Here is an 11,151-nt window from a genome sequence, read left to right as displayed (position 1 = left end):
ATTCAATTTTTACAATTACCACCTGCACTTTGGTATTAATCGTTTTTTAAATCCAATTTTCAGTTGTTTTTGATGTTCAAATTGAACTCAAATATATTCCATGTTGGTCTGTGTTTGGGTGTGTATGTGTTTTACCTTGGGGCTTCAATCATTTCTATCATTGCAGAAAAATCCCCAGAAGTGTGTTTGACATAACCACTGTGTGTATCAGAGAGGCCATGTGCCCTGTGCGCTGTGTCAGTGTGTGACAGGACACGGCTTGTCAATGTGGACTCCCAGCGGGGGCTCACAAGTGGCCCAGACACTGGCTCTGGTCTGCCCGAGGTTGTTACCATGGCGACGTGGGGTCAACCAGACCCTGCTCATCCGTATTCAGGTCAGTTAATTATGCACCGGACACTAATGATGTGTAATGACTCTGTCCTTGGAAAAGGAGAAACTCAAAGAGAAAGGTGTTTGTGTGCAGATGAACTCTGTCTCAACAGTGTAGTTTGTTCCTGTTCAGGGTTTTATGAGTGCAAAGCGTGGGAGGGTCCAGTGAGCCGGTCTTCCCTTTGTCGTAGGGCCCTATTCTGTGATAACCGTGGTCAATAGTGCTACACTCACAACACTCACACACACACATACCTTTTCATGTATGCTCCTGTAAAAACTGTTTAGATAAATACTGTTAAAGCTCATCTGCTATGTCTCTGAATGATTTTTCTGCCCCTGGCTATCGATCCTTCCATGCTATCCTCCTCCCTGCCTCCCACTCACAGATGACCTGGCACAGATGACTTCAGATTTTGACTGGCAGTTTTGGTGTGCAGACTTTGTATGCAGAACAAAGAGTTTTAGCACAGCCAATTAACCCTCGTAACACCTCCCTCAGTGACTAAACTCCCCAATATGCTCCTGCTGTCTCTAAATTTCTGTATCTATTCAGACAGGAAAATGCTGTGGGCTTAAGTACCAGAAAAACAGGTGAACATACAGCTTGATAAGATGGGTAGTTAATCAGGTGTTTCAGGGCAGGCTGGGAGGAAGAACAGTAAGTCCAGAGAGTGGCTAATTTATAGGTGTAACAATAAACACAGTGAGGTTGTGGCCTTGGCCCCCTTCCACTGTCCCTATCCTTTCACCTCTGAAGAATAACTCCTTGACCACTATTCTTACGGAGTCCTTTTACCAAGGAATTCAACATTAACCTGTCAGTGGTCTTTGTGAACATCTAAACATCACTTTTTTTTCACACAAAAAAAACAAGCATGTGAAGCCCAAAATAAACCAACAGAAAGACAAAAGATGCTGATTTTGCCTTTCTATTGCTCTCAATGTTTATCTATCAGCTGCATGCACCTTTTCAAGAAAAGAAACCTCCTGAGTAAGGCTGCATCCAAAGATGTTGCACTTTATCACCCCCTACCTGCAACTTTAAATTTTACAGGCAGCGCTGGAAGCATCCTTCATAATCCTTCACAATCCTTCACTGTACTAACTCTTCCTCTATGTTTCTTTCCCTACAGGTGTGTACAGATGTCGTGCGTCTGTCCGTTCTCGGGAGGAGCCTGTAACCAGCTGCTCTATATCGGCCCTGCTCAAAATTTCTGTCTGAGGCTTTGTGGGGTCAGTCCCCTCTCTGTCAGAGCTGCTCTCAGGTGTCCAACAGATGCTGCCCTACCTGCTGGCTTTCCACTGATCCGTGTCGGCGCTGTCCCTAACAGGCCCTCAGTCTTGGGTTGAGTTTACTTTGATGGGCACCAAGGACAAGGTACACACAAACATACACAAAAAAAACCATACAAAACTCTTTCATGATCTTTAAAGTGTAATAAAACACATTTGATTTCTTAAAAGCAAATTCAGTGACCTATTATGAACTCATTGTGGAAGTCGAAAGGACCAGAATCATTGTTTGTGGAGTTCACTTTAGTTGTTTTACTCAGCTTAGCTTTGACTCAGTATTAGTTAAGTTTACTTGTGTCTGTGTTCGTATCTATATTACCTTGCTATCAGTTTGTCCAATGATAATACTTACATTCATGCTGTTAAACTGAAGTTGAACAGTAGGTATGGGTTAGGTGGCTTGTATCTCTCCAAACCATAATTAATGGTTAATTAAAAAAATGTATTTGCCTTTAATGGATAGACTACAGATCGTACAGAGATAGATGGGGTGGAGAAAAAAGAGATATGACGAGCAACAAAGTGTCTCGACTGGACTTCAACTGAGGGGTGTACTACAAAGTGAGATTAATGGGTTAGCGAAGTATGTTGAGACTAAAGCCTGGGTTGTCAGAATCACGAAGGTGGCTTTCTTTTAAGCCGGCTAGATCACCATGGTAACTGATGCTGCAAACTTACCCTGGTCCGGAGCAGGTTATGTTGGAGATATCGGATCAAACATAAGAAAGTACCACTTACTGACCAATCAATTCTCTTGGAAAAATATCAGCACCAATCGGAGAAGATCCTGTGCAGCTCGTTGCACTGAGTGAGACAGTGAGACCGTCCTCTGAGGAGTGAGACAGTCCTCTGAGGAGTGAGACAGTGAGACCGTCCTTTGCGGGGGGCAGAGTGTTCAGAGACCGACAAACCTCTGTGACTTTCCTCGGTGATTTTTATGAAGTATACATTCATTTCATAGTGGGTTTTTTTTTTTACTGATATCATCCTACAACAGGGACTGATTGATGCACTAAAGCATTGCACTTATACTTACAAGATACGACAGTAAACTTACCTACCGCTTTGAATGATGTTTTTATATTTATTTCTTATTTGCTCCTCATCTAATAATAAATAACATCCATGTGTAATTAGTACGACCTTCCTGTACATTTTGTGGGAAGGTGATATTATAGGCAAAGTCTTTCAACTTCGGCGACACATTCACATCCTGATTATGTGTTTAACTTCATTGTAGGTTTTTAAAATTATACTTTGCTCCTCATTTAAAAAAAAAATATGTCGCTCTGCTGTCATAACACTGGTCCATGTTTGTGATTGGTCAGATGCTGCAAACACCTCCTTTTTATGTGAACGCGCACAGAAACGAAAGCAGAAAGCTTGAGTTAACAGAGAAAGCTGATAACTACTGTCACAGTACTGATTATCTCTGACTGACGGTTTCCGCTTTATTGAGCCAGCTCAGGCAAAGAAAGTCTGGGTATATTGAACCTGCCTCGTAGTACACCCCTCTGGTGACACTGGTTATGTGGTATGCATCCTGCCTGTTCCCTTAATGACGGAATTTAAGCTGAGTATTTACATGAAACAAAATTGTTCTAAATATTATCAATATTTGGTGTTACATTTTTCCAGCCAAAATAAAATATGACCAAAAACACTCTCAGGCAGTAAACAGCTTTCAGTTCATGTTTGATAGGTTTTGGTCTGTTTGGTTTTCATGTTTGGACGTGACCAGGCAGCGACAGCAGCACTTTGTTAGTTAATTAGTTAATTTTGATAAATGTCTCCCGGACGTTGCATCATCTGAGCCTGTAAAGAGTTCAGAGCCCATCTCCACTTCATCAGTTGAATTACACTGAGCAGACACACATCAAAACAGTCAGTGACTTCATGACAGACACATATCCACTGGTCAGGTTCAGAGGTTCTCTGATGATCATTAATAGTGAAGCATCAGTATGTAACCAGCATGTTACTGTTGTAGCTGCTGCAGGTGGAGCTACTTTGAACTACTTTATATCCAGTTTTATATCCAGGGACAGCAGATAAATCTGAAGGGTCGTCAGATGGTTGCTGGGAGCGTAAAGAAGAAAAAATTAAGTTCTGATGCACAAATCTGTTTTCTGTTTTTTGACATTTTCTCTAATCTTTGGTAAGATTTTGGATCATTTTAAGAATCACTGAGATAAAAACCATTTAAGAAATTTAGAGGGAAAAGTAACTATTTGGTGGAGCTGTAAACAAGTCAAACATCTGAAATGTGACCCTGACTACACACTGCTTTTTGTCAGATGTCAGAAACCACTCAGGCTTGAAACAACTGGTTTAAGCCTTGACAATCTGTTGTATTTTAAAAGTTTGTTATATTATGCATTGTGAAAAAAAATCTTTATCTGAAAACAAACCTAAGCTGTCAAATAATGGAGCAGAAAGTATATTTCCCCTTGAAATGTGGTGGAGTGGAAGTTCAAAGTGGCATCAAATGAAAATACTCAAGTAAAATACACGTCTGTCAAAACTGTACTAAAGTATCATACTTAAGTAAATGTGCTTACTTTCCACCACTAATTGTAAATGTTGAGGTTTGATAGCTATAGTGAAACTAAATCCTTCATCTTCAGATAATGTCTGGATCACAAATTAATGGTCATATAGTGACATGAAAACAAAAATGAGATCTAGTGATGGTTCTTTGAACAAACTCTACACAACTGTTAATCAATGACAACCCTATAATTCAGTCTGAATTAAAACAATGGACTAAATTAGAATGGAGAAAGTGTCAGTGATAGAACTGTACATTATATGATTTGTTTATTTGTATTAGTCATTCAATAATCATGAGCCGCAACACAACCACATATCTTGTTTATCATGATTTTATTTGTAAGTGTCCAATACAGAAGCAAGAGAGAATTTAAAAAAATTTAACCATACCAACAAGAAAGTTGGCACTGAAACTCTCTATCCTGATTTAATTTGAATTGTTGGGTTTCTCTGTATAATGTTGTAAAGTTCTGCTGTAAGGACTTTAATGTGTTACGTGCCATGAAATAAATTGTGTTGCGATTTGGCGCGATATAAATATACAATTGAATTTCTTTATTCAATGTATAACTCAATACTGTCACGCAGAGCGTGTGTACAAATGGCCTACATGCCCAAACAAAAGGTGTGGGTAACCGTAGGTCACAAATCTTAAATTATTAAATCCTCCTGCTCCTCCGTTTCTTCCCATGTTTGTGATTTTGTCACAAGAATTCCCACATCATCACATGGAAATTCACAGCGCCACATTTTTTTATGATGCGGTTTAATGTCACACCTTTGTGGGCCGTGTTTGTTTTGCAGAGCCAACAATGACTTTCCCTGAATCAACCCTCATGCAGACGGAGAGGGGCCGCTGCCGCCACTGGCTGTGGAGCAGGTATCGATGACATCATTGTCTATCTTATATACAATGCTGATTTCACTGTTGTAATATACTGTGGGAGGATAATTCAATATATTATTGTCTAGATTTGTTACCAGATTTAACACCCATCAATCAATATTCAATTATGCCGAGTGCTGCTTTTACATTGTAAAACTCTAGTAATGAAGTTTCTCAGATTTAATTTGCAATTTGAGCCACAGTGCATCTCCTTTCCTAGAAACTGGTCCAGTGTTTTCAAAGGAAATTTGCATAACTTTGTAGTGCTAAGTAACTATGGCTCATCATTGACCCTCACCTTCCTCTAAATGTGTGCTTATTTAATGTCAGGTGTAATGCGAAACACAAAACCCCCCCCATCTTTACCCACTAATTCCTCTGTATCCTTTCATCTTAAAGGGGTTGTGAGCTGACAAATGTCTTTTGCCAAACATGACATTAAAGAACCTTCGACAGATAAAAAAAGAACAAGAAACTGACTGAACAGATTATACAATCAAAAAAACAAAAAAAAAAAAAAAACATTTTATTTATAGAGACTCATTAATGATATGAGGTGTTGGTGGGGTCTTAGCTCAGCCAGGCATTTCTCCTTGTATATTCGGTGTAGACAACAATATTACATGATTTGCATTCCTGCTATCCAGTTCCTGTTCTCTGCATCACTTCAATGGCAGTGTCGCTTGATGTCCATCAAGCTCTTCACTCTTCTCCTCAAAGTGGGTCTGGCCACATCTGGTCAAACTAGTGTTGTTTCCTCCTGAATGAGCATCCTGGGTAAAAGAGACCGTAATTTAGTTTTGGAGTAAAATTAGCAATCATATTTGATTTTGAACTTTTTTGGGGAGGCTTTGATTCAATTTTTGGTTGTATTGTAACTAATATTTTTTCCATCTTATTTGCCGTTTATCTAAGAGGTAAAACTCCTAAAAAAAAATAAAAAAAATATCCCTTGTTTTTCTGCGGCAGCTAACAATTTTTTTAGAAAGTCCAGTTAGACCTCTTCAGATGGTTTGTGCAACCATCAGATTAAACCATCAGGCTCATTGGTTTAAACCAGAAAACTTTGATTTTTGAGTATTCTAATTCATTAACTTTGTGTACAGTACAGCTTTACAGATACTGGAGTTTTGAGGCCAAAACTGACAGATATTTGGGAGACTGTAAAGATCAGCTAACAGTGTACCAGCTGGTATTCTCTACAACATGTAGCATCAACAAACAATCTTGATATACAGTAGATCCCCTACTTGTTTGTTATTGACAAAGTTGGTAATGCCACAGTTAGAAAATCAACTAGTCGGAGCTCTCTGCGGACAAACTATCTAGAAAAATCAATCCCAAACCTGCTCTGGCATTTCTGTACTGTAATTTCTTGTTGCTTAACAACCAGTATAAATGATGGAAAGAAAAGATTTGTCTCTTCCTCTTATTTGCATTGTGGCTCCAGAAAGTCTCTTTGGATTTCTCTTATTTGCAAGTGATTCCTTTTTGTTTTACTTTCCGCATCTAATTGACGACTCCTTATCTTGTGACCAACTCAGTATTACCATACGAAAGCAGATACAAAAGGAATGGGGGTGATTGTCAACCGTTTGTCACACTGTATAAAAGCTGCCCTGCGGAGGAGTGACGTGGGCTTTTTGCTGGACACCTCTCTTTGAGGGTGGCATGTATTTGCTCCTTCTTGCAAGAATAAATGTCCGATGCGTTTGATTTTGAACCAAGCCTCTTGAGTAATTTTTCCAACAATAAAGTATATACCAAAACATCTGCCAACATCGATTTATCTGTTGCTTTAGTTCTGCTACAGACTCACAAACGACCATAAAGTATCAACACTATTTAAGAACGTGATATGAAACAGAAAGCCCTGGAAAAAGATAGTAAGTTTTTATTTATTTGTTATCGTTTGGTTATTTTTGTGAAACTAATATGAGATTAAAATGATTTTTTTTTTTTTAATGAAAAAGTCTTTAAAGCTTCAATCACATCACACCCTTTACTTAGGTGTTCCTAATAAACTGACAACCGAGTGTAAATGTTCTTGTCACATTTACAGAGACAAACACAAGTAGACATCAACAGTTTTTAGTGGGGATTAGCAGTACAAAACCAGTCAATGCAGCAGGGATGTTGTATAAACTGACTCGCTGACAAGGCGATAACAGATAAAGGGAAGACTAAAATCCATGTTGCTATCTGCCTTTTCAAAAGAGTGAATCACTTCGAAACAAGTGTGGTTTTAGTGCCACTGCACTCATAAGTTACTCAAAGCAGAGCGCTTTCGAGAAGCCCTCGGTTACCACGGCAGCAGAGCACAGTGGAGAGTGGGTGGGACGGCGAGAGCGTCAGTAAAAACAAACCCTGACCTTGAGCTCAACTAATTCATGAACATACCATCCACAGACTCCTGTTATTTCCTCAAATGTGCGCCGACTGGCGAAGTGATTCTTTTCTGCAGATTGGATACTCTTCCTAAACTATAACCTGTGCTACTTAATCTAAAGAAATGTGTCTGTGAATGTGTGAAAAAGCCCATCGAATTTGTGCTTGCAGTCGATTGTGCAGAAATAGATCAGCAATGATGAATTCCTCTCACAACCACAAGAGTTACTGTATGCCTCATTTGACACCTTCTCATGAAGATCACAATGAGAGGGAAACACAAAGGCAAATGTCTAGGAGTCAGTCAGAGGTGTGTTGTGCTAACCTCCCCCACCTGGCACAGTATTGGGTTTAGGGACATTCTGTTTTTAGCTTTAGCTTCAAGCCAGGTAAAGCCAAGACGTTTTCCAAATGTTATTTTATTATCTCTCAGTGGTGGTCGTATGGCCAGTTTAACCTGTAAGGGGCAACAGGACATGAAGGCCTTCCTTTAAAGTTTTGATTAAAGAAACTGCTGAAATTCTACCAGGTTTTATAAAACCTCACGTTAAAAGTCTAGTTTCATCGAACCAAGCGCCCACCCGACCGCAATTCACTTTTACAGTCTTAAAACGTATCCAATTTTTCTTTACGTAATAATCTAAATGATTTTAATTTAAATAGTTGCCTTTTGCCGTCACTACATGAGGCAACACAATCGTGACTTAGCCCGCTGATGAAAGCGGTTTTATTTGCCGTGTTTAGAGCTTAATGAGCGGACTGTTTGTGGCGACATTCCGGAGAAGAAAAAACAACAACAACAACAACACACACGCACACACACGCTGGACACAGTTAGTTAAGCTTTTTGCTGTGTGAGTGTGAAGTGCCGTTTAAAAAAAAAAAAAAAAAAATCCCAGACTCAGCAAGCGTTGCGAGTAAATGTTTACAATGGCCAAACAAACGAAGAAAAAAAATCTGTGACTACAGATGACAGAAGTTTTAAAAATAAATGCAAATTCCGAGAAAAAGAAATGTCATCGCACAGACAACACCGTTTGGTTCTCTGGGAAGTGAAGTCCAAAAACACAGCTGCAATTACCGCTAATCGCCATAGGTGTCACCAAATAGAGCAAAACGGAGATCTTTGAGATCAATGTGGCTTTTTGGTTTTTTTGCATATTCAATAGAAATAGACACAAGACAAATATCAAAGTAAAAATATCTCTGGCTGATATAATGCAAATATACATGTTTGGCTCTCAAACTCGGCAGCATCAGCCAGATTCAACGAGCGAAATGGAAACAGACCGGAGTTGAGTCTCAGTTTTAGGCTCATCTTGTGCAGACATGTGAAAGCCATTGTCATGGGATTAATTTTTTTTTTTTTTTTTTTAATATCGTTTTATATAAACCCACCACAAATGAATAAAACTATAATCTACTATTTAAACACGCGCAACACTATTATGTGGATGTGTAGTGCTAAATGAATAGTAAGACGAGCAGAACTGAAGTGCTGGTGTTCCCGTACCTTCTGTGAGGCGAGCTTTCCCTCCTGTCGGCTGGCAGAGGACTGTGGAGCAGCCGACACACAGCACTACTGTCTGAGCGTGACTGAACACTGTGGTGATCTTGTAGCAACCTGCAAACCACACATGCAAACCATCTGATGAGACAACCATGACAGTTACACAGAAAACAACAGCCAGCTGCCAACCCCTACACAACCATTACATTACATAATCAGACCTAATCTGGATTACTGGTGTGTCCTTGCAGCTGTTTGTGTTAAGAGTCACTGAAATAACCAATTTCACAGACAATTACAAGTGTCACTGTATGCCTTATTTGACAACCCAATCACAAAGGAAACAATGAAAGGTCAACACATAAAGGCAAATGTACTTTAGGTATTATATTCATGATTTAAAGTACACATTCAAATATAAAAAAAATTAAAGCACAGATTATTTACTACTTCCCCCTGCAATATAAATTAGTCTCTTACAGATGGTAAAATGTACTACTTATAAAAATGTGTTATTTTAAAAGGTTTCCTCTTATCTTCAATACCTAAATCACTAAATGACACAAATCTGAGGGTCTGCTCTGGTTACCATTTTACAAACTGACCTGGACACTTGACATCCATAAAATAGGAATTAGGACACTGTACAAGACGTTTTTTCTTGTGTGTCCTCTTTTCTTCCTCGATGCTGGGGTGCAACAGATCCTTTGCGAGCTGAAAGAAAAAGACAACAGTTCCATCAATTATTTGACTAAATAAATGTAAACTATATCCCAGCGAGTGTTGTTGGAAGTTGCAGTACAATACGGGAAAATATCTGTTGGGAGTCAAAAGGTTTTTACAACAAGGCTTAGAGAAAGGCAAAATTAGAAATCTCTTTACTGTTATCAGATGAGAAAACAGGATTAAAAAAGAAAGTAAAAGTGTTAAAAAAAATTTAAAAAAAATTTTTTTTTTTAAAGTGCGTAGAATACTTTTAAGGCGATCACACTTGATGAACTGCAATATCTTACAAAATTGAGATTTGACCATCCGAAAATAAATGTGGCTGGTGAACATTGATCAAAAATACTTAAATCTACGATTTACCAGCAGTTTCGTAACGAGTTTAACCAGCTTTCGTCTTGGTACCGATAATAAAAGCACAAAATGCGGGGAGCCGCGTGCTCGGCTTCCTTGCACACGTGTTTCGCCATATTGTTCTCTTCGCATTTTCACATTTACAACACAACAAAATCAAACTGCCGAGTCCAACATAAACTAAACACAATATTACGCTGCATCATATAATAGCCGGATTGTAATAACAACTATAAAAAACGGCATCGGTACTTACAGACATGTCTGCGTGTTTGGGGTCTCACCGTGGCTACACACACGCACCGGAAACTGTTGGCTGACTGGGAGGAAGACCTGGAGGAAGACCCGGAAGAAGAACACTTACTAAAAATATGTGTAAACGTTTACATTGAACTATCTGTTAGATAAGATGAAATAATTACACGAAATTAAACATCATCGTGTGAAGGGACCCTAAAAACAAAAATAATATTTTTTTTCTGTCGCACTTAATAAAATATTCTAGAATAATAGTTATTATCTAGAGATCATTCAAATTGGCGATTACATTTTTTATTAATTTGGTTTAATGAGATTTTTTTTTTAAACCCCTTGCCTTTCAACAATAAAAATGTAAACTAGAGCCTATTTTACAGAGATGCATGTATTTAAAAAAAAATGTTTTTTAAAAACCTGCAGTTAAACTTCTGTTACCTGCAGGTGGCACCAGTGTGTCCCTCTCCAGAGGCAAAATGCAAAAGTGACCAAAAAAAATCAGCCAGAAAGGATGAGGACAGAGAAGCTGCAGAAGCGTTCCTTTATAGGGGTTGTCTTGATAATTGCCTCATTTCCACCTGTTGTCTGTTCTATTTGCACAACAGCAGGTGAAATTGATTCACAATCAGTGTTGCTTCCTAACTGGACAGGTTGATTTCCCAGAAGTGTGATTGACTTGGAGTTACATTGTGTTGTTTAAGTGTTCCCTTTATTTTTTTTGAGCAGTGTATTTAGCTACATTCCAACACTGGATTATAAATATAGAATTTACAAATATATGATTTTTTTATTTTTTTTATTCATGTATAAA

The 11,151-nt window shown here is 38.6% G+C and overlaps 1 protein-coding gene and 1 non-coding gene across 2 annotated transcripts; both read right to left on the bottom strand.

Annotated features, from left to right (window-relative positions):
• Nucleotides 1–4,527: 4,527 nt before the first annotated feature.
• On the bottom strand, nucleotides 4,528–10,417 carry rps27.2 (ribosomal protein S27, isoform 2). The gene is made up of 4 exons (XM_069695900.1): nucleotides 10,342–10,417; nucleotides 9,611–9,719; nucleotides 9,009–9,119; nucleotides 4,528–5,880 (listed from the first exon to the last, which is right to left on the bottom strand). The coding sequence occupies exons 1-4, from the start codon at nucleotides 10,345–10,347 to the stop codon at nucleotides 5,852–5,854; spliced, it is 255 nt and encodes an 84-aa protein (XP_069552001.1). The 5' UTR covers nucleotides 10,348–10,417; the 3' UTR covers nucleotides 4,528–5,851.
• Nucleotides 7,653–7,783, bottom strand: LOC138619625 (small nucleolar RNA SNORA13). Its single transcript, XR_011310828.1, has one exon. It is a non-coding gene; the product is annotated as a small nucleolar RNA SNORA13 (small nucleolar RNA).
• Nucleotides 10,418–11,151: the final 734 nt, after the last annotated feature.

Source organism: Brachyistius frenatus, unplaced genomic scaffold, assembly GCF_029030835.1.
Source record: "Brachyistius frenatus isolate BFR_SWC_R1_liver_20210118 unplaced genomic scaffold, ASM2903083v1 Contig_20, whole genome shotgun sequence".
NCBI lineage: Eukaryota > Metazoa > Chordata > Actinopteri > Embiotocidae > Brachyistius > Brachyistius frenatus.
The sequence above is the reverse complement of the archived record's forward strand: the minus strand, read 5'-3'. Positions and strand labels throughout refer to the sequence as shown.

Coding starts and splice junctions, on each gene's coding strand:
- rps27.2 (XM_069695900.1), bottom strand. Junction 9,120..9,610: donor TATGGATGTCAAGTGTCCAG/GTCAGTTTGTAA, acceptor TGTGGTTTGCAG/GTTGCTACAAGATCACCACA. Junction 5,881..9,008: donor GAAAGCTCGCCTCACAGAAG/GTACGGGAACAC, acceptor TCTTTTACCCAG/GATGCTCATTCAGGAGGAAA.